At 48.1% G+C, this 27277-nt stretch overlaps 1 protein-coding gene across 11 annotated transcripts in view; it reads left to right on the top strand.

The window, feature by feature from the left end:
- Positions 1–27277, top strand: part of LOC118503793 (teneurin-m) — a 535466-nt gene that overhangs the window by 377033 nt on the left and 131156 nt on the right. Inside the window, exon 1 of one of the 11 annotated variants that reach the window (XM_036037480.1) lies at positions 15431–15476. The exons of the other annotated variants lie outside the window; for them this stretch is intronic. Within the exon in view, the coding sequence (XP_035893373.1) occupies positions 15446–15476 (31 nt within the window). The 5' untranslated portion in view covers positions 15431–15445. Of the gene's footprint in view, positions 1–15430; positions 15477–27277 lie in introns of those variants that run through there. 11 annotated transcript variants of the gene reach the window in all.

Raw genomic sequence — 27277 nt, 5'->3', positions numbered from 1 at the left:
CAACGACTTTCGGACGAAATGGACCCAATAGTGATAAAAATAGTCATCGTTGTCGCCGTAAAGTAGCAATAAAGAAACATTAACGTCAAGTACGAACCACCATCACCACCAATATTCACCGCGAGTGAGCTCACTCCAAATCCGTCGATTGCCACAATTAATTCGCCTGTTTTTATGATTATTGCCCACTTCGCCCTTCTTTGGCCTGGGGACCGCGGGACATATCTTGGAGAGTGATGGTAGCCCTACGATTTGTATTTATATACACAGCGCGTTTGTTGAAGATTTGCGGTTAACTTCCTTGCCGTTAGACTCGCTGGAGCAGTTATGTTTTTTTTTTTTTGGTGTCTGATAATGACGCGCGCACTAACTCGTTGGGACGAGCGAATTGCGAGCTCCACACAAGTAACCATTTTATCGATTGCTACATCCGGTGTGATAAAATAGAGGAGTCGTTACGAGCAACTGGCCACTCAACATACAACTGTCCGAGTCACATAGTGGAAGATTTTCTACCATTGCCAAGCGATGGCTCACTGGTACGATACCGAGTGCGAGAGCGAGAGAGCTCCTCAGCAGTATGGGTCTATTTCCGTTGACAATTCAATTCCGGGGCTTTCGGTTTGGCCTTGAATGCCGGCCTGTGGGTTGGGTGAAGTTGTCCAGTGTCAAAAACGACAGCTTACTTTTTGCTTCCTCAAAATCCCATTCCGAGGGATTTTGAAGAGCCTCTGGTCCAACTCGGGAGTTGTGCTGTTGTTAATTCCCTGTTTTGTTTTGATATCTCCAAGATCGCCTGGACAGCTCAGTTGACAACGGAAGCGGACTCATCATCAGTATGCGCTCCGTCCAACCAAAAACCCGAGGCACACAGACACGCACGTACCAGACCCGTTCTAAACGCGTTATTAATGAATGCCCCGTGGGACAGCGAGCGACACATCCCGGCCCGCTTTTGGGCCGTCCACCATTTATCCCGCTTCTCCGTGTAGGCCTTCAGGGGACTCTTCAGCAAACTTCAACAACAACAACGTATCCTTATCAGCGCCGGTCGATCGAAAACCATCGCTCGCTCGAAGGCGTTTGTTTCAAGACTTTAATTGGGCACCTCGAAATTCCCGAAAGTGGCGCGCGAGTCTGGAAAATCGAGATTTAATCACTTTATAACGTACTTCCTGGCAAACGACGCGTCGCGTCGAGGTGTCCGGTCGTTTTTCGACACACACCCGTCCCGTCCTTCCCTTTCGCCCCATCACCTGGAACAGTTTAAAAAGCACGTCTTCAGTGTGAGTGTGTGTGTTGTGCGCCTTCGCGACTCTAATCGTTTACGATCGGTTATGTCTTGGCCGCCGGCTGGTTTCGGTAGTGCTGATGCTGTGTGTGTCCCCCAGCCGCTACATGATGGCGTGATTTTTGGCGGACAATCATTACCGCAGACCGGTAGGTGACTGATTGAGGTCTTAATTCTGACAGCAAGCGGGTAACGCCGGAGCTGCTACTTGAGCAGTAGCGACCATCGTTTCGCGTTTCGGCGCAACGGGCTCCAAAAATTAATGTTTGATGATGAACGACGACGACCGACCGACCGATGGGGGTCGACCGGCAGCGTTGTGTATCATTATTGTTTTCCGTCCTCCTTCTCCCAGCGTTCGAGACGATGATGGTTAAACTTGCATTTAAATAATCATGCCACCTCGTTGCACGTAAAGTGTTGCTAATTTTTAATTTACCCACCCAAGTCCTCGCCCAAGTCTCACTTGCTTTCTGTGTAGTAGACCACCGAAACGAGTCTTTCATGTCCAGGCGGCAGATTTTCGGTTTCTCGTTGCGGGACATTGTAACAGGATTTTAGACACACACACACACACACACACACAAGCTCGGTCCGAAAGTGGAAGTGAGAAATTACATAATTCCACCCAAAGACGCCGACCAGACCCCTTAACAGGTTCGAAGTTACGGAGTGCGTACCGACCTCCTAAAAGGGCTTTCCGTGTAAATCCTTTACAGTCGGGTTTGTTCGGCCATCGTTTCAGAATGGAGGGAAACGAAACCTATCCAAGCTAATTTTAAACCCCTATCCTGGAAAAAGGATGCCGCCTCCGTCCACGTTGTTGGTGGATGCTACGAATATTATAATGTAATTATCTGTCCGTTACTGAACCTAACCCGGTTGTGGGAGGACGCGGTACCTTGCCCTGAGTGTGGACCGGCAGTGTGTGAGTTATATTGCTCACCATCGTCCAATCTCGTTACATTCAGCTTGGATGGGGCTTGTTCTGTTGTAAGCTTGCACTTACTTCGTACTTCTTTTTTGTGTTCGTAATGTTTTAAATCCTGCTTTTGCTCTATCTCTCTCTCTCTCTCTCTCTCGCCGCCACCAGACAACTATCCATCTATCCATCTCCGGGTACGGTCGGTTGGGTCCTTTTGGGGCGTGTTCTTGGAGCATCGTGGGTAGAAGCGATATTAAAATAATCGCTGAAGCTCACCGAACACGTTGTACACTGTCCACGGACATAAAAGACCCCCTGTCCTAAGGGAGGAATCCCCCGGTAGGCAACACTGACCCGCGCGCGAGAAATAGAATATTGTTCCTCCAGCGACGAGCGGTGCTGGAAATCAGGATCAAAATATGCAGCTTTCGGTACTTGTACTTTGGCCCCGGATTTTCGCCCCCGTTGCTGTTGTTGTTCCGCCGGCGAACGAGGATCCAGAGCCTCGGTTGTACTTTAATTAAATACAATACGCGCTCGGCAGGCGTTAGTTTGCACTCTGATGAGCTGCTGATGAGGAACAGCAAAACCGAGGACGTCCATCAGCAGAGATATTGTAGGAAGAAGGGTGCTTCGGTTGATGCGGGTCTTCTTCACCGTGATTGTCCGACCCTTGTCGGTGCGCAATGTCGTCCGGATGGAAAGCGAGATCCAGCGAGCGGTCTGCCGTCTGATGCCTTCATCTCCCGGCGCTGTTCACGACGAACGGAAAAACGTTAATAAACGCCTGTTTATAGTGAGGAATTTTTGATTTACAAAGTTGTTTACGCGGCTGGTGCAGCTCGTTGAGTGAGTTGAATTAGTTCTGGTGCGGGAGAGTTTCAGTACCGAGCTTCTGTGTCCATGCTCTCTGGACGAGCCTGCAATGAACAAATGCTTCAAAGGCGCAAATGTGATGCACTACGAAACCAGTACGCTCCCATAACCGTAAACAATTAGAAAGTTTTTAAGCACGGTTTATGTTTATGATGCATCGGTTCAAGAATGTGAAAACAATCACGCTCCAAAAGCGAAGAATGCTGTGGCCAGTCACGATCTCCCTGGATGTCCAGTTGCAACGCGAAAGACCCCACAGCCTATCGTACGTGCCGATGATTGGTGGCGTTAAAATCAGCAAACAGTAACCCTCCGGGTCAGATTTGTTGTCATACGGTATCGATTTAGGTAGTAATAACATTAAACAATTTTCCCCGGTCTCCCGAAGACCTCCTCAGTGCGATTCGATCTATATTTGGATCCTAAATAGCTTGCGAACTGACATAAACAAGAAGCTCTTTAGGTCGCCCCTTCGCGTTCCAATGGTTTTTGGCCCGTTCCGTTTATTTATCTAACGCAACAGTGCTTATTTAGTGCCTCATCAAAATATTTTTCGTGCAGTTAAAATATATTTCGCCCCCCCCCCCCCCCCCACCGTACCTTAATGCCACGACCTCGGACGAAGCGGTGGAGCTTCGTTTGGCTTCATGATTTACGGGCGTGAATAAAACATGCGTCTCCGGGTATCACCACGGATGACTTATGCTGGTCGACGGTTGTCCAACCGGATCGAAGCGCTTTTTTTTGTATGCGTATTATTCGGAAAGGTACGGGAACGATTTAAATTCCCAATAAGAACGTTCCGGAGACGGATTAGAATCGGCGCTTGGGATCTGCCTGTCGGTGGGACATTCTTTAAAGCGCCTCTGGACAAAAGGGAAGTCACCTAAGGACAGGATCTTCAAACCGATGACTGGTCACAATGAGGGAGGGATTGTGAAGATAAAACACACACACACACACACACACACACACACACACACACACACACACACACACACACACACACACACACACACACACACACACACACACACACACAAAATCAACATTCCTGTCCGTAGGTCCCCTCCATTCACGATGACATCATCGATTTTTGTCTTCAAGAATTCATTCGGTGAGAAGCCATTCCTTGAAAGGTTCTCAATTTCCAGAAGCGTGAAATAACGTAAATCGATTAATGATGTTGCCTCCTTGCCCGATTTTTTAATGGAAAGGGCGCGATGGCGCTTGCTTGCCTATCCGCCGCTAATCGTCCAAGAAGTGCTGGAGCGGACCGCACACGATGACTCGATGCAACGGGGTTGGTGTTGGTCGGCATGATAGGAAATCTCGCTTTCGGCTTTTGCTTGGAAACACCCAGCTGCAGCACTGTTGCTTTTGATTTAAAGCTAAAGTTTCGGTCGCGCCACACGGTCCTGCTTTTGTTCTGACCACACGGTCGCCTGGTGTGTGTGTTATGTCACGTAACGCGCGACTACTTTGTGCCGGCACAGTCCAGGATTATTTGTTGGCGGCTTCAGATCAAAAGCCAGCCAATGCCGAGCCAAGCTGCTACCGTTGTTGTACGGGTGCGAGAAATATGAAACATGTACTTCTTCATGTCCGTGCCGCTACCATCCCGGGGGGCGCACCGCCATTGGACGCGCCCCATTCATTACGCGCGCCACGGAGATTTGTACGTGCCTTAGCGGTCGCCAGACGCAAACACCAAGGGCACGATTGCTTGGGTGTAATGCTTCTGTAAATAAAACGAGTACCGCTCGCCACCGACCGCGGTTGGGTGGGTGAAAAGTGGATGAAAAGGAAATTTTAATTGATTTTCACTTCACAATTCCATGCCGCTGGCGTTGGAGTTGTGCCGGCCCGATTTCCATCCGCCAGAATGAATCAAGTGAACACACCAAGAACAACGAAAGATTCAAAGCTGTGTTGGGCCTCGGATGGTGAAAGATAGAAACAAAAAAATTGAAAACAACACAACAGAAGACATTGTCGTCTGCAGGCGTTGAGGCCGGATTGGATCAGTCTTTCATTTCATCACGTTTCGGTTCCCCATCTCCGAGAGCGTGTCCTGAGATGAATCTGCACTGGCGAGGTAGATGGCAAATAATCAAACTCCGTACATCCGAGTTCGTCGTTCACTAATCAAAGTTTTGTTAATTGTTTCCAATCTTGCCGATGACAAAGAACCAATCTTCCCGTTCTCCGCCTGATGGTAAGAGGTGCCTCCGAGAGATTGTCCTTTCTTGAAGGTCGTCTCCGGAACTGTGATTGAAGTTTTCCATCCTCCTCAAATTTCTAAAAACTGAAATCATCAAGTTTCTTGCCTGCTCGAATGTGAAATGCCGGGCATCGGGGGGGGTGAAGGTGGAGTTGTAATTTCCGGTTCGATTGTTTCGCTAACCAGCAGCCCAATTTTGACGGAGAGAAACATATTGCGAATGTCGTCTCCAAAAATTTTGAAAAGATGTAACAACAACCGAACGAACGCGTGTTTGCCCGTCACTTAAACAGCACGACAAGTGCACGACGCCTGCGAGTGTGATTTTGTGCTTGATATCACCTCAGTAACTGACGCCTGGCTACAACCAGTCGGAAAATATGAAAATTACTCTCCCCAGGTTCGGCTACATCCACGTCAACTTCCCGCAGATGCCGCCCCCTAGCCGTGAAGCTATTCAGGCATGGCTCAGTGAAGACCTTTAAACGGTTTTGCTGGGTGTTTCTATGATCATGCTTGCCTATCACCCTCGTTCTTTCATATTTTTTTTTGTGTTGCTCCTGGGGACTCTCGTTTTTCTAAGGTCTGGTTGGAAAATTTCGGTACCCAACCGTCTCCACCACCCGTCGGGAGAACGCTATTCAGCGGCGCTGGTTCAGCTGGTTCCGGTGTAACGGTGTTGCTACACGTGCGCGCACCCTATCCACGTTTGTGTGTGTCCTCCCATTGTCAGTTGGGACCAATTTCTCATCAGAAAGGAATTTTGTCTTTTCCCGTTTCCTCGTCACACTTGCCGTCAGAATCGGCACTGTTTTGTCCACAGCACAGTGCGAACGCGAGTCATCCTTTTGTGGCGAGGGTTTTCCTTTTGTTGTACGAAATCCACCCGCCCGGGTGCTGTCGTGGGAGCGGGGCAGTGCAGGGCCGTGCCAGGGACAATCTCTAGCGCAGAAGCATTCATTGCTAAGGACTAGACATTTTCGGGCATATCGTGGTGGAGCTTTGGCGCGTTTTTTGGGAAGAGCCAAAACCTACGGGTAAATCTGTGGAGAAGCGCACACAAAAAAAGGTTCGGCAAAAGCTGAAGGTTTTCTTTCAGCCCCAAACACTGGCGGGCTTGTTCGAACACAATAGACGCCCATCCCGCTCTGGTCCTCGGGAAGCTTTCGGGGAGCGGGTCGGCCAGGATCTTTCCCACCGCACGCCACGCACGGCTGTGCTAAATTTTCTCCATTGTTGTACTAAACATGGGCCTTCCCGGGCACTCAATACGGGGAGGGGAATGCGTTGTTATGCTCTCGGCATATTTGCCGACATCTTCCTGGAAGTGTGGAGCGTGTGGAAGTGAAAACAGGCACAGGACGAACGTATCAGGCAGAATCCCTAGCAGCGGTGGCCCAGAAGATACAGATCTTGCTTGTAGCAACTTGCCCTGTGGTATCGCGGGCTGATGACGATGTTGATGATGATGGGCAACACCTACAGTGTTTTGTGATGGGCTTGTGTCGACATCCCACCCGGGAGCGGAAGAGACCCGTGCACATCTTCATCGGCACGTCACGTAGCGTGCGTGTTTTGTACATGTCTTATATTTCGATTTGAGGTCCATTTACGTTGCTACGTCTTCCGCAGTTGACATCCAGCATTCCCAACCGGTTCAAACTTGTTATGGTAAACACCTCAACGTGATTCCTGTTGTCAAATCATTTCCGGAACCTAGTATGTTTTATTCATCCCCTAGCAGACACACACACACGCATGTGTGAAGTTCGCTTGACGTGACACCTAAACTTCTCACCATGGAGCTTCAAATCGATTCAAGCGTGTAGCGTATCCATTATGGAGCTTTTCTTGGTAAATTCTCAATCGACCTTGTCTTCATGACGACCAGGTCAATTGAAGCGGTTAGTCGAAACTATTATACGCCCGTCCCCGAGTTACAATGGTTTCCATTGGAGGAAACTGAGCACTCGCCTCAAGCGGACCAAACATAACCTCTGCTAAATGGAGGTAAGCGGCATATTTACGGCCAGAGAGATATAAATCTTGTTCACTTGAAAGCATCCGATGTTGGGCTGAGCAACTACACCGAAGGTAGGAATTTCGCTCTCCCACAGGTCGCTTCCGACTTGCACCGGGGATTTTGGGAAGGTGTACCACTCCAAGAAGCTCAGCGCCGTGCCATCATCATCGTCGTGCGTCGTTTTCGTTTCGTTTCACTAAATGGACCACGATCACCCAGGCCCACGTTCCCCTTACCTCAACTCCGTCACTTGAACTCCTTACGCTCTAATGGCGTAATGACCCATAATTTCCATCGAAAATGGACATAAATCACATTCCGCGCGTGTGGGTTCGCTGCCTCCTTTTGGCGAGAGGAAAAAATAGCCAGCACCAGCATGAATCTCCTTCTTGCTCTACCTGGGCAAATTTTCGGATGTTTTGCGAGCGGTTCCTGGTGCCTTGCAATTACGCAATCCTGTGGCCTTGTCAGGTTTCTGCTCGAATCGGGGGGCCCACCTGCGTGGGTTCCGATTCACCCACCCACAGACGGAGGGAAATAGTTCCCGTTTTGCCCCCGCAGCTTAGCGGCTGGCCCATCATCATCTCCGCATCAGCTGGTAATCGCTATCATTATCATCGTTAAAACTCCTACAAATCGGCCGCTCAGTGTGGGATTTTGGCGATCTTACCCGGGAAATGTTTTCATCTTCGTTTAAGAAAACCACAGCATATCAGCGTAATTGATGTGTCAGATAGAGATATATTGGAAATGGTGTTCTCGGGTGGGATGAAGTAGGTCACCGTGTTGGTTCCGGGTCGCCAGTTGGCAGCATGTATCTCGCTGGGAAATCTTCACCCACTAATTGGCACCTCTAATCGGATTGGCTGGTACTATCACGATCGTAACCAATTTTTGGGAAGATTTTTTTGAGCGAGAATTCTGATGACTTCCTTCCCGCATCAACACCAGCAACAACTACGCGTCACATCCGGGAAGTGATAAAGTTCACGCAAAGGAGACTGCATCCGTCTCCAGGTTTGTGAGCCTTCTGTTTTTTTTTTCTTGAATGCAAACTGCCGCAGCTTTGAAGAAGAGGGAACGAATATCCGAACGAAAAGCCTCTCATACATTTACATAAACAAATGATAAACATAACCATTATCATAAATACGTACGACGTCCCGGCTATTGTTTCGGATGCAGGGCTTTGGTGCGGGAGCACCATAAGTAGACGGATGATCTTCAATTCCCCGAAGTCACAGATTCGGAGCTAACTTTTCTATCTGCTGGTGGTGTTGCTGCCATGCTGCCGTGCTGCGGCTAAAGCGATTCCGATTAATATGCAATGTAGCTACATCTACTCAAAACCGATCGGCGTACGGCGAAACGAAGGCGAAGGAGTGGGAACCAAACTAACGACACACACTGACAGCATCAACATAAGCATACACTTATGCTACTTCTCAGCCGAAGCTTTTGCTATTAAAGTCCCACCTCTCCAGGCAGGGGGGAAGGGTCAGCGCGACCCGAAGGTGGCAAATATTTATGCGCCGGGGAATGCGTAAACGAAGATATCCACCCCAGCAGGATATCTGGAGAGTGGGACGACACGGTAGCCAGCCGACACCACCAGGCTCAGCCGGACGAACCGTCGTGGAAGGAAATTGTAAACCGAAAAGGCTTCGACGAAACTAAAGAGCAGCTGTTTGCTGGCTTACTGCCGCCTGTTTTTTTACCTCGTCGAGGCTCTATTTTATTTATTTCATAGCCGTGGCTTGGTGACTTCCCCGGAGTCCGTGAATGGAGCGAAATGAACATTTTCTTTTATTGACACGCTAATAGAATCAATTAACACAACCTCCTCCTCCGCCGGCCCTCAGTTTCCCTGGGAGTTCTCGCCGAGATGTTTTTTTCTTCTTTCTTCTGCTGCTGCCCTGAAACCAGATGCTCGAGTCCTAACCTCCGTTAGAGTCTCCGTTCGGATGAGCTGTGCTGAAGGTGTTGTCCGAGCGAAGCGTTTATTTATGTTTACTTTTAGCGTCTCGTTACTTGACTCCTTTTGCAGGCAGGGTGTCGTGAATGGGGAAGAAATCTATTTGAATGAATCCCGTCCATCGTGGGCTTAACCGTGATGGTTGAAGGAAAGTGAAGCAGGCAGTATAGGCGTTATTTTTTTTTTGTTTCTCTCGATGTTTACAGTATTTCATACGAAAGAAAATTCGAAGAAGCTTTATTCGATTTGGAGAAAATCGGCTTATTAATGAGGGAAAGGGTGGTAGGGAGCTTTCTGATGCCTTGCTTGTTGAATTTGTGAAGCTTTTTACAGTGAGAATATGGTGTGGTGCAGCTGGATGGATGATAGAGTTTACCTTACAACTTCACAGACATAAATTACCTACGCTTTCAATATCTTGCTTGTGCACAGATTCTTTAAGCAATTAAGTCTACTTCTTCCAAGTGGGATATTGTTGGATATTTTAAAGCTCTCCAGTGAGATGTCGCACTAGAGAGTCTTTCTTTCAAGCTAAACGTTTTGCTGATAGTAAGTTCTTGCAAATCAGCTCAAACACTCTCTTATCCTTCGATTTACGATTCTTCCTCGCGTAAAACTCCACACCCCAACCAGAGGACATTATTTGCTGGATTTCAACGGTCGGACGAGAACTTGGTGAACCTTTTTGCACTCTCCACCATCGCTTAATCGGCTTTCAACATCATCAAGCATTATCATCATTGAAGGGGGTTTCTTTCATTTTTACGATTGGCAGTAATTACGATGAGAGGGCATCGCTAGTTCACCGATGCCTTCCACATCCACTGCCTGTATGTCACATAATTTCCCGATTATGAGAGAGCCGGCCAACTCCACCCATCTCAGAGGGACATTGGCTCGGGACTAGCTCGGTTCGGTTTGTGCTGATAGTGCGTCCCGAAAACCGCTAAGAGGCTTAGCTGAATGTGAGTAGCTTTTGTGATATTTTTCGATTTGCGTCCGACGAAGCTTTCGCAACCGGGAGTATGTGTAAATTGATCCTTCTAAATTTTAATCCTTCATCATTTGCCTTCATTATCGGAGATCCCGGACTCATCGATACCTGTAGCCATGTCAGGCTTTTTGCCACGAGACCACGAGAAGTTGTGGATGCACCTGTGGAACAAGAGCTTCAAGAGCCGCTAAGCAGATATTCCTGAGCAGCAGGAAGACACGGAGATGAAATGTCGCAGCCATATTTCAAACGAACTTCAATGGATTATTTGCATTTTAGTCTGCTATAAGGCACGGTCGTAAATATCGACATAATTAATATGCGATCGATCGGCGCGCGAATCGTTGGACGGTCGTACATTTGACGACGATGAGATTCTTCATCGGCTCTGCTTCAGGAGCTCGGATAAATTGTGATCCGTGCTTTTGCATCTTTGCGGCTCTTTCGGGGGGAGCAAACGGTGTTTCCAGCCTGCCCGAAAAGTGTGATCGGTCCATCGGATAAGACACCTTTGGGTTGCGGTCTGTGTGTGTGCGTGTGCCCTGGGACCAGAACCAGTTAATTAGCGCGGTTTGTCTCTGGCGCGGGTTGAAGTAGCGGACGGTGAAAAGCGGACGGTTTATGGGTGGGCTTATCGTTGAGTAGATTTTGGAGCTCCAAAACCTCCCGAAAAAAAAAGAGAAGCAAAGATTCTGTCCATTTTGCATTTAAGAAGGTCCGTTTTGTTTGTTTGGAGCAAGTGAAATTAATTCCCCCGGCGGTGGAAAGAAGACAGATGTCACCTGCGATCACTATCAGAAATAGGGAGGCTTGAGCCGTTTTTTTTTTGCTGGCTTGAGCCGTGACTTACACAACCAAAAATTCTTCCCTTATATCTCGACCCGATCTGCAACGGCATCTAGACCGTGTTTTTTTGGAGGGGAGGGAAAAATAATCCGACACGGCACACGGTCGGGGAAAAAAAACACGGCGCTTCAATGGGCGAAAAATCAAGATAAGGAGGCATAATTCTTGCGAAGGTATTCCATTGCTGCCCAATTCCTGAATCATTCTTTGTCGTTCTCTGCGCTTATCTTGCTGGTGTCAAGTTTTCACCAAAGTGATATTCTACAGGGCAGGGACAAAAAAACGAGCAAACAGCAGACAACCAAACAATGTGCCACTAGGAAAAACTGTAACCAACTGAACCGTGTAAAAAGCAAGGGTATAAAATGAAATGAAATAGTCAAACATTCCACCAGCTTGCTTTGAGCATTTGAACGTGCCTCCCCATGCAGGCTCAGCACTAGGTGGAAGAAAATTGGTTTTTGGGCCGAGATGCTACAGGTAGCATCTACCCAGGCTAATGGAACACGGCTACTGTGCTGTAACGCCAAACAATCGGCTCTTAAGCATAAAACAGTGTACTTCTTTTCGGGATTCTCTCGCACCCTCCCAAACGGTACGGTGGTGTGGAGCCAGACACTCACCAGTCGAAACACAGATTAGAAAGCTTTACGCTCGGAATGGCACCCGGGCTTCCCGAAAGCCCGAAATGGAATTTTAGAATTCAATCTTCCAAACCCATACGTCCGCGAGACAGCTCACAAAAAGAACAGGAACGCGCGCGCACAAAATTACACCGATAAACATTAGCCTAATCGTGTTTGGTGAAAATGGTTCCACCGCTCGGCGTTAATCCGTTCCACTTCATGGTCATCCGGGCGTTTTGGGGCGAAAGACCCGCACGAGTGGGAACTGGTTATGAAGCTTCCAACCAGCAACAAAAAAACCTCGAGAGAAGCTTTTCGGAATGGGACGGAAATATTTTGACAGTTATGTGATAGTTATGTGTAGCGCGGCATGGAAGAAGTTTCCCGCTCACCTGCCCCGTGCTGGTCCGGTCCGGCTTCGGTTGGGCAGCTTTTTTTTGTTATCGGCAACATTTAATCAAACCACAGTGACACAGCGCAAAGTGAATTGGAATCATTTATCTTATTCGCCGCCCCCTAGGCACCCCCGAAGCGTTCCGAGGCGGAAACAGCGTGTTTGATCTTGTCCAGTTTTGTGAAGGCAACGAGAAGGCAACGCTGCTCCAGGAAAAGATCTATTTACCCGGTGTAGTTTCGGTTTTCTGAATAGCGGAGCCCATCACCATCAACACCAACCCTACGGAGAGTGCTCTGGTGGCGAAGAGTTTGGAATAATTCAGCTATAATTACCAATGCCCCTCCGAAAAGCGGTTCCGACATTTCGACCGGGTGAAGACTTTATTTATGTGGGCTCAACATTTCCAATCGAAACTCTCCAGCAACTGCAACCTACCGACTGCAAACATTTCATTATCATAATTTGCTCATTAGACGCACACAGTAAGCGATTTCGGCATTCCTCCAAATTAGACGACCACTCCACAAAGCAGATGCGCTTTTGATTCTGGAGAAAGTAAAACCCCAACTATTCCTCGTACCTGCTATCTGAAGCTGCTGATCTACCCTGCTGGTGACTTCTTCATCATTATCTCTCGGCGCACCTGGCAGGAGCGTTCCGTTTTTGAAACTTCCTCAAAACCAATTAATCATGTTAACGAGCGTGATGATTTAATTAGGTGCCTTCAAGAAGAACTGATGTCCCACCGAGCGAAAGGGGTTAGTTCTTTGTTTTTTCCCGGGGCTGTTTTCGGCTAGAAAAGCGAAAATTAAGGTCTCAAGCGAGAGAAAAAAACGGTTTTGTCAACTTGCGAGATCTAACTGCCGCGGGATTGATTGATGTTGCAGCTGGCAAGACATCTTCCAAAAGAGTGCGGTTGCTTGGAGGGGTTTCCTCGGGTTGCCACACTGTAGGTGGCCTCATTTGCGTCGGAAATCTTTGCTTCCACTGCCCGCGCCAAACGAACTTCATGGCGATGGATTATCGCGATTAGTGTGTGAAGCCTAGAAATAGAAAACATTCGATCGTGGCCTTTGGTGTGGTCTCGCCCACGATATGTCGCACATGTTTATGCACACGTAGGTTGAGCGTATGTCTCCAACAGCAGGGCCCGGTGTGTCACAATCCTGCAACAGAAAGATGCATTTTTCATATCCTCCCCACACGCACAGGCAATCGAATCTCGGTGTCACGCTCACGGTGTTTTGTCATTCGACGTCTCTTTAGCCGTGGGCCTGCGTCACTCACTCAGCAAACGCTTTGCGTGACAGCCTTTTTACCTGCTCCTGCCACGCTACCAGACTTCACTCATCAGTTGGCAGCCATTTAACAGATTTTTCCTTCCATTCGTTTCACAAAGCAGTAAAGCAACGAAACACGTTGTCGTCTCCGTCGTCTTCCACTAAGAGCTTGCACACAACCCTCTTGCTGTTCCAACATGGGAGTAGGACCTATTATCAAATTTTATCACCCGAAAAGATTTCGGACGCATTAAGGCCAAATCTACCCACGGCTTTAAAGAAAAGGGGGGAAAAGCGAACGAAACATAACGAAGCATATGATGACTCTGGCACACAAATAATGCAGCATTCCAGCATTCACCAGCATCACCGCAACCATCATCAGCAGCAATGACACCAGCACCATAAAAGAATTGATTTCTCGTAAATGTGTGCGCGGTGCAATAAAAATCTCTAGCGCGCGTTTTACCGTGCGGCTAGATCGTCTGCTGCCCGCGCAGTTGTGGGGTGCCATATAAAAATATGATTTGATAATGGATCCACCGAATCCGCCGGCAACATCCATCATCGTGGATTCTCCTTCCCGGTGTTCTTTTTTTCTTCTTCCTCTTCTTGCTTGGAGCCAGCATCCGAAGCACGGGAGGGGAGGAGACTAATTGATTTAGTAAAGCGTTGCGCCCGCCGAAACGATGGACATCCGCTGTGTGGCATTTAAGAGTGGCCAAAAGGGTGTGGAAAACCAGAACATGTTGCAAAGCGGTGGTGATGGTAGTGGTAGGAGCAGTTGAGCTGAGTGGATCTATAAAACTTTTATGTCCCCCGGGAGCTGTTTTGCTCCGGCAGACTGGAGTTCTGGTATTGGGATTGCTTGTGTGAGTTTTTTTTTGCATTTCTTAGAATGTTCATTCGGTTACAACTTTCTTAAAATGTGTGTGATTTTGCCTCCTTTTTCGTGTTTCGACAGCCGAGAAAAAAGGGGGCCATAATAAGGAGGTTTGGGAAAAAAATAATACACACAAGAGTGTTGTAAAACTGAAATGTTTTCCCCGAATTGCACTGACCATTTCTTCTAACGCTCGTAAAATTAACGATAATTAAGTTCCAGACATCTTCTAGCGGATGAGGAGATTCGTCCCAAAAAAACAACCTTTACCACTGCTAACGAGAGCCTGTCAGATCGGCAGAATAGTACAGTTGGTATGAGGCAGCTTAGGCACAAGCTCGGTATTGGGTGAAATCTCCGCTGAAGCGAGAAGAGGAGGGGTGTTCATACTAAAAAAGAGTTGTCAACCTTTATGAGAATATGTAATCCAAATAAAGTATGAAGTATGATAATATTCTTCGAGTAGAAAAAAAGTTTATTATTTTTTTAATTAACATAAAAATGAAACACAAAAGTTAATAAAACTTAAAAATAAAGAAGTAAAAATTAGCTGTTTTAATATTGTAATATAAATGTAACATAATATATAATGTTCAATTAGACTTAGAACTATTAAAAAATATATCAAGCAGATTTCTAACGTTCTTTTCTTCTTTCTTCTATCGTTACAGGTAAGCAATCGATGCCAATGTAATGTGGCTGCTGTACCCCATACATAGCCGATGCTGAGCTTTCCCCTAGACTGAACGGATCATCACTAACTGTTTAAAGTGCTTCCATATCACTTCAATGATAAAACCTCCATCCCATCCTCTTATTCCACAAACAACAAATTGCTCTTTATCGCGCTTATTGGCGTGAATTTGCACAACCGTAAAGGGTTAATCCATCTGGGTCAAGGGTGCATGTTTGCGATGCCCAATCCCTAACCTCTTCCCCTTTTGCCCCGATAATAACCCGAACAACCAAAGCAAGAACAAAAAAAAACCTCCCCGCCGAAATCGGAACTCGGAAAATCGAATTGGATCCAACATACGCGAGCATCAGCGGGCCGCCGCCGCCCGGTCAGCGGAATTCCGTCAAAATTTTCGCAAAATTCAAACACATGAATTATCCGTTTTTCCGAAAGTCTGAAGGTGTGTATGCAAACTGTTACCATCTCGCTGTGAGTAGTGCTAATGTGTGCGTGTGCAAGTAGTTGTGTGCAGTAGTTGATAATGCGAGCATGCAGATATTTAGGGAGCGAAAAAAAAGGGAGACCGTTCCGAAACGATGATTTATGATCAATGGCGAGTAATAGACCACGAAGGTACTGTGAATGCGTACGAATGCCAAATTCAATTCCCGGGGTTTTTGCGGGATACCAATGAAGGTTTGCTAATGAAGTAGCATCCCCCTACCGGCTGGATAATGAGCACATTTAATAATCGTATTCTAAAAAGGAGGGCTTTAATGCATGAAAATTTATTTCCAACTTGCAACGAGCTTTAAGAGTCCTTGCAGCCGTAGGGTTGGCTCGTTAGTGCCAGTGGCCCACGCCACCGAGTAAACCACACTCTGTATGTATGCAACTCATCGTTGTGGAGTTGTGATGTGTTTGCCTGTGCCAGACGATCACCATACCAACATGGTGCACGATCATCCAGCAGCCAAGCACTACTACTACGGACGCCCACAGGGCTCGGTGATGTTCGCTGCGCACCTCCGGGCGGCTTGTTTCGGTCTCTTTTGAAGGGAACATACAAAACGACCAGACCAAGGCTGGAGCAACAACAAATCACCTAAAGCATCGTCTACCTTTGCTCTGTTTCTCGTGGAGCGCTCGATCGATTCTTTCTTGGGTGAACTTCGGCGGACCAAACTCAATTACCGCACGGCCCAAGACAATGCAGCCCCGGAAGATGCGAGATTGATGCAAACATCAATCGGGAAGGCTCGTTTATTTATGCTGATGACGATGTAAATATTCCATTTTTGCTCGCTCCAGAACGTGTGTGTGTGAGTGTGCGCGCGTCGGTACTGTCATGACGCGCCAAATCCGGGCGACCCGGGCGAAGAAGCGCACGAGTCGTCGGATTTCTCCGGCTTCGACAGTCCATTAGTGCGACGACTTTATACGAGTCTGGAATGGATGGCAAGTAAAACGAGACAGGACGCAGAAGAAAGAAAAAAACAACAACACCGTAACAGCCATTTCCATTTACTGTGGCCATAATTTTCTGTGCACTGTTTCCATGAAGCACCCGAATGGGTGGCAGTAGAAAATGGCACTCATTAATCAAGCGCGGAGTTCATCAACAGTGTGTGTGTGTGTGTGTGTGTGTGTGTGTGTGTGTGTGCGGTTCGGGGCGCCGAGAGGTGTGCCAGTGGGTGTGTACGTATGCGAAATTCGCGTACTTTATTTCTGGCGTCACTCAAAGATGAAGGCAATCAGTTCTGTCTGGATCTCCTCCACCGGCTAGCAGATCGGATCGTCCGGGAGTGCTGGGGTGCGCAGGTTTCGGCCCACGCTGTGTCGGTTGAAGTGTGGCACACATGGCCACCAAGCGCAGGCATTGCTGGGGGGGGAGGGTGGCGAGGCGAGTCCCACTTCAGCGACAATTTATTTGATTGAGAGAATTGATTATTACGAGATAATGGAATCATATGTGAGTGGTTCTGGATTTAATGTAAACATTTGTCAACACGAAAGTGAAGTTGCGATTCAGATTCCACACGTCAGGAAACTGCCGGGTGCTATATGTTTGGAACACTTGGAACTGGGGGAGAGAGAGCGAGAAAAAAGAAGCGATCGTCCATACATGTTCGGTGTACTTTATTTCTCGAACCGGTGCTTCCTCATTCAACCATGGGGTTTGGTCCATAATTCTATTTACTCTCCTGATTGCATCGTATAATAATGCAATACAGCGCGACAGTGTCTGCACACGATGTACGACGCTGAGAGCAGGAGGTTCGCCACGGTGGTTCTGAATTTCGATTGTTCCAACGAAAAAAAAAAGAAGGAAACTATAACACACAAGAACTAAGAGCAAGAGCAGCCTCGGGCGGAAACAAAAGCGAACCAACTGATGTGCCACCAGCTGCCAATCGTCTTCCGCATCGCAGCGCCCGAATTGGGTGATCATCCGATTCCCCAATCTGGCAAACAATCATCAAGATAAATCGTTAGCCGACATCTCCAAAAGCAGAACTAGGGAAGGGGTTGGAGGAAGGATTCGTGATTTTTGGTTCCGCACTTCCACTCCAACTCGAAGGGTTCCGAGCGAAGGGTTTTGTAGAATCTGGGCAGGAAGGATTCGGAAGATGTTGTGAAAATCTGCTATACCATCCATTGCTGATTGCATTGGAGTTGTCCTAGATTTCCGGACTAAAGACTACGGCTACCCTCCTGGTCCTGGTCGTTGGAGCGTTCCTTGTCTCAAGCCATCGTGTGGTGCTCCTGGTACAGTATTTATCACTGGACGCGACGATGGATCAATATGTAGCCAGGCGTCTCTCGGTGTCCGGCGCCTTGCTACTGTCTCCCGGACCATAACGTCCATTTCGTTTGGAACCGGGATGCTGGAGAGATAGAAGCAAGGAAATTTACTACAACAAAAGATGAAATATTTCAACGATCTTTTTCATCGCCGTCCCTCCCCCCACCAGCGTTTAAAAGCGTCCGCACACATATATAACGCATCCCAGTTCCGTGGCAGGACGTGCCTGGTGTGTTGGGCACTATTTGTGCAAACTGTGGCGTATTGGGTCCCGGTCGTTGTCGTCGACTGTGATTTTGTGTGCAGCTCTTTTTTTATTATTTGCGTTGTCGCTTCACTTCTCTTTTCGCTTGCTCTGTTTTTGTTGTATGTTTGCTGCTAAACACCCTCCTGTCGATGGTGTACTTCTTCCCAACGCAACGCTCTTCGACATTTTCTTTTTCACCATTCAAACGTTGCACCGACACGATGTACCAGCGGATCGGAACCAACAGTAGCTCTGCCTTCTTTTGCTCACTGCATCAAGTGGGGGTGACAGATGGGGACCCGCTCCATACACACACACACACACACACACACACACACGCTATCAGCTGTGTGTCGTCCTGTGGAACAGCTTCTTCTGCTCAGCACACAGCCCAGGACCATATACATCACCAGTGCGCGATTGCGAAAGCAACAGGAACAACAGCGCCACAGCGGACAGGAATTTGAAACCGTACAAAAATGGTGGTGATGGTCGGACAGCAGGATCGTATGCGGGCGACGTAGATAAATATATTTGTTTACCTCGAAGTCTCTTGGAAAAGGCGCGGGGGGGGGGAGGGGTTGGAAGATCTGAGGAAAGAGTGGCAACACGGTGGACTGCACAAAAAGACAGCCAGCTAGATAGCTGGCACGAAGAAGGCCTGGAGAGATTCCGTTCTCTACTGGCGACTTGGCGACTCTTGCTGCGACAACCAGAAGATTCCAAGCTACCCCAGCCATCTGGCACGCAGGGGGTGTGTGTGGTGTAGCATGGGCGCGACTCCACCGTAACAGTGGCTGTGTGCGGTGCGGTGAATTGTTTGCCCGACAAACGAACGATATACAACAGTGAATGGAAGTCGTCTACAAGTGCTCCATAGAAGGAGCTTGCTGCTGCTGCTGCTGCTGCTGGTGCTGGAACTGCTGCTGATTGGCCTCCGGATGTCGGGTGCATTCGTTCGGTATGGTACACGGGGTCGATACCACCATCATCACCAGCAGCCGTAGCACCAGCAGTACGGAATGCATAATAAAACATTTTTGGGATCGATCTTTGGAAAATTTAAATATTGTCTTTTACTCGGGAGATCGTTAGGGAAACTCCGGAGAGACCATACCATACAAAATGGTCGACAAAACAATCGACCCAACTGTGCGGCGCCCCATGTTTCGGGGTGGGGTGGAGAGCGCAACTGTCAAAATACTCCACTGATGACATTGTTATGTCACTGTGTGGTTTAAAGCGAAAGTACATCGAAACGCTGCATGGGTCTTTCCGGATTCTACGGCACTATCTTTGGTGTGTGCACCAATAATGTGACAACGTGAGTTGCCACTTAATTATACGCCACTGGCTGTGCCAATGGAAGGAGTAAGCATTGACCGAAGATGAGGTCGTTTTGTTGACCGTTTATGCATTAATTTCGTTATCGTTGCCACGGCTACACGCCGGCAGGATTAGGTTCGAGTGGGCTGAGCACACCACACCACCACGATCTCAAATCTGGCCGCGCGCTGGGTTGGGTTCGCTCAATTGGCGCTCCAGTCAACCGGACTGGTCGAATTTAATCAGCAACACCGCGCGCATTTGGTCGGCCAACCGATGCGGCCCTTCAAGATGTAGCCGAGCGGCTTAAAAGCTCGGATGTTAATAATATGTTTATCTAAATGGGCACTTCCAGTGATTTAGCACGTTTTGAATCACCATTGCTCATCGCCGACCCAGAGCACAGGGTCCAGTGGTGTGTCCGGTGGGTGCGAGTGTTTCGCTGCCTCCACAAACCATCTGTTCGACTATCGAACACACAAGCTTGCTTCTGGCGTTTTTTTTTATTAATTCTCACCATTTGACACCTCTTGTGTGGAAGCGACTGTGAAGCGGCCGACGGTGAAGCCCCGACCGGGGGCCGAAAGATTATCGGTCGGGTGTGTTGTTGGGAAAGTTTCAGCTAGCGCGCTGCGTGAATTTCTCACGACCACCACTTCCAATCGGTGGACGATCTCAAACGATCCCGCGAGAGGGTGCAAATAAAGAAAACGCCGCGATATGCACACGCAACGTTGCTGCTGCTGCTGGCCCGTAAGATGACTGCCGATCGTTCGTGGATCGATCGTTCGGTATGCGGACCATTCATTCAAGCAAATACAGGTCAATGCGGGCGATTCTTCGCCTCGCATCAGCAGAGAGACAGAGAGAGAGAGAGAGGCAGGGTGTTTTTATGACTCTGCTTCTCCTCCTTCATCAAAGCCACTCCTGTGAAGCTCTCAGTAGTGTAGCACCAGAAGCAGTAGGTCCCATTTAGGTTCAAAGCACAAGAAACAGCAACAGGGGTTAAAATCCCGCCTAACGGAGCATAAAACAAACCCCCTTTTCTGGATGCAATAAACATCGCATCCCTTAGAAGTGGTCTTTCTGCGCTCCTAAACCAGCACTTCTACCCAAGAAGCATTGGAGCATGCCCAAGATGGGCAAGACCTAGGCATTAGACCAACGCGCAATGCCTACGGCCACGGTGACAGTGAGCAGCGATTCATCTGCCAGTTTTGTTGCCAGTCACAGAAATGTCACCCACTGTTACCAATGCAACGAGCAGATTCGATTTTCGATGAATCCTGATGTACACCGTGTGTTGTGTTACCTTCATTAGGTCCCATCAGCAGGAGATGCTTTGATTTTGCAAAAAGGCCCCAGCGACAAACACACACACACACCGGCAGCAATCCGATCAATCGATCTTCGGGATGGATGGATTGGCTTTAAATGAGCGATTGATTGAACGCGCATTCGGTGGTAGCGTTTGGACGGCCATGTTAACTTGAGAACTCTCATTCGGACATTCCATACCTACCTGCCAGGCGAAGGGTAATTAAAATGGACACTGACCTGTAGGGAAATCAATCTTGACTTGCTGGCTTGTTGGGATGTCGGAAGTCACAAAGATCGCGGCGGTACGGTTCATAAACCCATCTCCGGCAATTAGTCCCCTTTACGAAAATGACGAAATCGGGTGACGGTCAGTCGGTCGAGAGCACCCTTCGGTCACCCCCTTTCTGTTGCTGAACATTGTACTAATTAATCATACCCGTTCTCGTGACGAATGCGTATGCTTTTAGGTTCTTTGAACTGTGTGTGTTTGTTGTTTTTCTTACCTTTTTTTTTAAAGAAAATCGGCATCACAACTGTAATTTCACAAAACACCCAGAAACTTCGTTTCCTCGGTTCGTTGCGCTTCCGGGACACGGGGAAGTTCTTTAATTACTTACACCAGATGCCACTTTGAAGGTGAAGACGACGTTCCGTTCGCTCAACAGCGCTCAGTCAGCTCAGGAAAACAACTAAATTCTGTCATCATCCGTAACTCTTTGCCTGGAGAGAGCGGGCGAAAGACCTAAATATAGACATGTTCACGCAAACTAATGACCGCGGTGAGATTCCGTCTGTAGCGATTTGTTTCTTCGGCTCCGTCGGCCTCCGACAATCGGAAAGCCTTGTCGGCACAATTCGACCACGGGGAGCTGAGAAGTTCTTGCCGGGGGTTTTCTGTAACGCACCCACACACCCGTTTCTGTGTGTGTGTGTGTTTTCCATGTTCTGCGTACACTCCTCGGTAATCGGGCCGGTTGTTGCCGAACCGATTGAGGTCATAAAATTCAAAACTCAATGAACCATGGACCGAGGATGCCGTTTTGACTGTTTTGGAGGTTGTGGTGCAACCTCTGCTGGAGTTCAATGGTCGTAAGAATATGTTTAATGAGCGCATCTGAAGACCGTGCGGGGAGCCAAACACCCCGCTCGATTTACTTCCAATAACGATCCGAGCGGTTAATGGCTTCCGAGCGGTTGTGGAATTTATGTCGGATACTGTTGGAGAAACAAACACAGTTGTTTACAACGGTTGGCATGCCGCTGACGGAGGAGAACTGTGTTATGCCTGAAGTGTGACATTAATAAGCTGGCATTTTGAAGTACTTTTTTTTGGGGAAACAAAACTTGTTGTACCGCAGTAAAATTGGGGTACACACGACATGATTATAGCTTTCATGAGGATCAGAAAGCCAACGGCGTGCATCCTTTTCATTGGTGGGCATTGTTATCCAGAACGGGTTGGCCTGCAATAATGATTCCTGCGGATCAACCGTGTGCGTGTGAGCTTACGCCCGCCCTACATGGTTAGTGCATGCACGAGGTTTGTCTTCCAAACTTCCAGTCTCCAGGATCATAGTTATTAATTTGAATAATGATACACCACCACCACTGCTGCGTAACTAACCTCAAAAACCCCCAACTGTCCAACCTGGAACGCCCATTTCTCCATATCATTTCCGTCATGACATGAGACTCTCTACTGGCAGGTCCTTTCACGCCGAAGTACACAACAATAAAAATGTGCCCAAAAACTTACAGATTAAACTGATACCCGAATCAAGAGCTACCGGATGGTAGAGAAGAGAAAAAAAACACAAAAACGAACGGCAAAAATGTAAAACCCGTCACACCATGCCACACCCGTTACACCCGTTGCACTGGAGCATGAAATGAAGTTGGGAGTAAAGGTTCTCCCATTGCCGTTGCCGTTGGGAAGGAAGGCACACTTCATCCGTGTAATTTTCAAACGACCCGCAGCACCGGCACCAAAGAGATTGAACCTTTTCGGTGAGGAGTGAAGAAATTGCCGATGAAATTTGTCTTTTGCATTATAATTAGTTCGTTTCAAAGGTAGCATCGAAGCCTAGTTTTTTTTTTTTGTCGGTTCGATGGCAGTCCCGAAGAGATATTGTAACTTTGACCCAGACATCTTGGGATTTTGAACTAAATTGGCAAAGTTCATTCGTCGTTCGACAAGAGTTCGGATTCGCGTTCAAAGTGTAGAGCCAGGAAAATATGGAAATTCTAGTAAATGGCCACGCTGAACTCTGCATGCTAAGGAGAGCGAGCGAAAACTCGTTCAGAATAGCCATTTTTAAAAAGGGAGCGAAAACTGTCGACACCATCTGGTCACCTACGAACCTTTTCTCATGTAGAAGAACAGATTCGATTCGGTACCAGGGTTTTCAGCTTTTCAGCCGTTGATGCTCAATACAAAGAGAGGGTGTCTTTAAAGTATACAAAAATAAACATTGGTTAGCCACAGCCAACACAAGCTGGGAACAGGCTGGAACTGCCCGAATCGATCAATCGATCCGGCATCCGGCTGGTGGGCATAAAAAAGCTATTAAATAACACACAGTCCCGCAACGAAGCGGCCATATCGAATCGTAGCTTCCCTGATGGAACTTCCAAACGAACCTCACCAGTGGACGAACAATGGTGAATGGGGTTCCTTAGGATCTCTAGGTGGCTAGCGTATGGAAAGATCACCAAACTAGTTTTTGTTCTATTTTGTCCCGCTTTAAACAAACAGAAACAGTACAAGAACGTTGGCTTCGGGAGGAGAAAAAAACGCAAGTGTGAAATTAATTGAAAATTAATCGTAAATAGTTCGTAACCGCCTTGCGGAGTTCCTCGGATATTGGATGGTAATGCATGAATAGGACAGCAAAACAAACATCAAAACTAAATTGAAGGAATCAATTTGGCTTCGTTTGTGTGTATGTGTGTGTGTGTACACACGTCTCCCGACGGTTCAGCTTTAGGACCCAAAGATCCAGAAAACCTACTCGTTAGCGGGTTGGGCCCTCTCCAGGGATGTATCGATCGTTTATCATAGATCCATCCCGAGTGCGGCTTGAAACGTTAAAAAAAAAAGAAAACCATTGACCCGCACGCCAAGAAGGTCTCGGTCAGGTTTATGTTTTTTCCTGCCTGCCAGGCTCTTCCTTCAACCGGGAGAATCGCTAATTTTCGAATGGGGCATAATAAAGCATCCCATAAATCATGGACTAATGAATTCTTCCTCCGCAAATGGGTGGAAAGCGAACCGGAGGAGAGCGGCTGAAAGGGACGCCCGAAAAACGGGCCCGAACCCTCGATTCCCTTACGACCTGCCACGTATGTGGCACGTATGGTGCTGGGGGTCGGTTTTCTGTGGCGTCGATCGACAATTAATTATTTGCCTTCTCCGTCGCGCGAGAAAACTGTACACGGTGTTTCGTGTTGTTCGCCCAAAATACGTTCCAAGTTACCGACACGATCGTGCGCACACTTGACAAGCGGCGGAATACCTTCCCCAGTAAACAGGCACACCAGATGTGCGCGGTAGGTTCGAAATTATTTCGGGAAAAACCCTTCGCTTGGAAGAACGTACGCGAGAGGTTTCCTGAGAGAGAGATCTTCCGAAAGGGTCGCCCTCCATACGCCATCACGTACCGGTACTGCTCGGTTTGTTGTTGTCGACCTTTATCGGGTCGGGCCCTTCCTATATGACCCACGCTCTTTGACAGTTGAAACCGTTTGTTTACATCTGCAGCAACCTCCAGAAAAGTCATCAGGGTGCTCTGCTGCGCCGGAATGCCATTTGCGCCAGGGCTTAACGGTATTGACCTCCGGAGACAGCAGCTTTAACCGCTGGAGGGTACTCGCTGTCGATCGAGTGTGTGTTTGCTTGTGTGCTTTGAATCGACTGTTGTCGGCACAGTCGTGTGTGTTCTGTATATGGAAATGGCTCCATTAATCATTTCCCTCCCCAATAATCGGCCCATTAGTTATGAGGATTCGATCCAAACGTCCGACGTCCAACAGGCCAACAGCCGGCGGAGTGTGGTGAACATGATCCAGAATTAGGTCGAACGTTTAGGTCCAGTGAGCAAGAGACACCTTTTTCGGGAAGAAAACACGGTAGAAGAATCGGTGGCCAAAGTCACAGAGCGGGAATTGGAGAGAGAGAGAGAGAGAGAGAGACAGAAACCAAGATGCTAAACGATCGCGATTCGATCGTGACCACCCTTACCGATGGTGACCAACGACGACTAGTCACGCACAGACCGGGTCTAGCTTCGCCACGGGTGACCCATTAACTATGACATCCCTCCTCCCCAGTTCGCGACATCGTTTAGAGTAGCCACACGCCGGAACATGCCGGAAATTCGGTGGAAACTATGCTAACGGCACGGCTCCAATGCCGGCGATTTCCCAATGTTTTTACCGAGGTGATCATCATCATTGCTCGTCTCTGTATACAGACACACATTTCCGGGCGACTAATTCGTGGCTATCTGCTGATGACCTCCCCTACTCCCCGACTACGGGTTGAAGTTGATGATGATCTGCTGGCCCAATCGATCCACGCCTACCTCTCACGCTTGACCATTGTCTGGTTGGAGAGAGAAATTAGCGGTTATTACCCTGCTGGATGTCCAACGACGGCTCGATTGAGAACAACGAACATCGTGGATTGATGATGCGCCTTAAACTGTGGATTTTTTTTTCTCTTAATCTCTTTCCTCTTAAGATGAGCGATATCGTAGGAAAATGGCACGGTTTCTGTACCGTCGATTTTCCTTTTGTTTGGCCTACCCAAACCGTCCTCCCTGCTGGAAGATGTCTTTGATTGTAAGTCATTTAGAAGACCGTCGTTCAATCGGTGGGAAGTGACGCTATGCCCGGTAAGACTTTCTCCGAAAATTGACTCCCTAAGTGACACCGTAATGAACGCAATTGAGGAAAAGCTCGTCAGCACGCTCTAAACTACCGGCTGATAGCGCTGGACGGTTTGGTGGAAAGTTTTGTGCTCAGAAATACAGAAGGGAACAAGAAAACCAGCAAAAAAAAACACGATAGCCGGTGAAAACTGTCAAAATCTCACCGACACCTAACGTCACGGGCTGTGGAACCGTTTGGTACTGTAAGGGACGACCGAAACCGTATGGACACCGTTTCAGATGGTGAAGAACGCTGCTCTGTGTGTGACACTGACAGCAACCCCTCCGTACATCCCTGGGACGTGGTTGCCGCAGGACGTGGGTGAAAAATTTTCAGCTTCGAGCCAACATTAATTAAACTGTCAATACCGATTGCCCGATAGGAGCCCGCGCGAGCGAGTGTTCGCGGAAAACCCCGTAGAAAGCGCGATTGTTGGAGCGCTGGCGAGCAGGTCGAGGAGATGTGTCCAGAAGCAGACAGTCGAGAAATGGGACGACAAAAAAAAGTCCTGCCTCATCCTCCCACCGAAAATGTGCACCTCAGGAGAGTTGGATATCTGGTGCTTTTTTTTCCCTAACACCAGAGCCCGCTCTATCCATCCTACTGTCAAACTTCTTTTCATTAGAAAGTTCAACCGAAAATGGCAGAACTCGGAAACGAATAGCGCGCCTTCGCTAGTAGCCCGATAGAGTTTGGCTTCCGTTTGGGTGGACGTTCGTTTTCTACCTCCGATGCTCCGAGCTCATGTAGATGATTTTTTTTCGTGCTGCTTTGTGTAACTCGCAGGCTATCAGATAGAAACCGAAAAAAAATTAAGGAAAAGCCACATCATCCTTCTCGGCGAAAAGTTTTTTTTCCCCGAGTTCTGTTTCGGTCATCTTTTGCGTTAGTTGACCACGGTTGCACGGTGGGAAGAAATGGCCAGTGCGAAAGTTGAAACCATAGAAAACAGGAGGGCACCATGGCACTGATAAACGACGAAAGTTTCGCGGCCTGGACGACAGTGAACGATTTCCCGGTTGCGCATATAGAAAGGATTTAGAATGGTGGGAACCCTGGTGCCCCGGTGCACACCGGCGGATGGGCCGTTCTGGACGGGACGCGGTACGCTAGCCCCGCAGTAAGTGAGAACGTCCTATCGCGATAGACCTTCCAGCAACTTCGTACCTGCAGAAAAACCTGCAGAAAGCAGGAGCGAAAAAATAAGGACCCTCCAAATACTTTATCTTTCCCTTTTAATACGGACAGCAATATCTTCATCTCGCAAGAAAACCGCAGCGATTTTCACGTCGACGCCCAAATATCCCAGGCCGTCGGCTAGCAAGAGTCCGCGTGCTCCGTCAGCGCACCCTGTGGATCGCAACGAAAATCATTTACTCTTCTCCAACGTTAGGCAGTCGTGGTGTGTGTGTTGTATGTTTTTGGGAGCTATTTTGATAGAAAAGTGGAACCGAACCGGTGAACTCTCTGTGGTGGCCTGTTGCTCTATGCGCGCCCGGCTGAACTTTGTCCACCATCGCTCTGGGAGCTGTCGAGATGAAAGGAACGGAACAACTTAAATCGGATAAAAAATGTTTCCACAACTGAAGTTCTCGGTGTAGTTTTTGACATGGTACGCACAAGGCACACA

This window comes from Anopheles stephensi, chromosome 2 (assembly GCF_013141755.1).
Source record: "Anopheles stephensi strain Indian chromosome 2, UCI_ANSTEP_V1.0, whole genome shotgun sequence".
In the NCBI taxonomy this organism is placed as follows: Eukaryota; Metazoa; Arthropoda; class Insecta; order Diptera; family Culicidae; genus Anopheles; species Anopheles stephensi.
The sequence above is the reverse complement of the archived record's forward strand: the minus strand, read 5'-3'. Positions and strand labels throughout refer to the sequence as shown.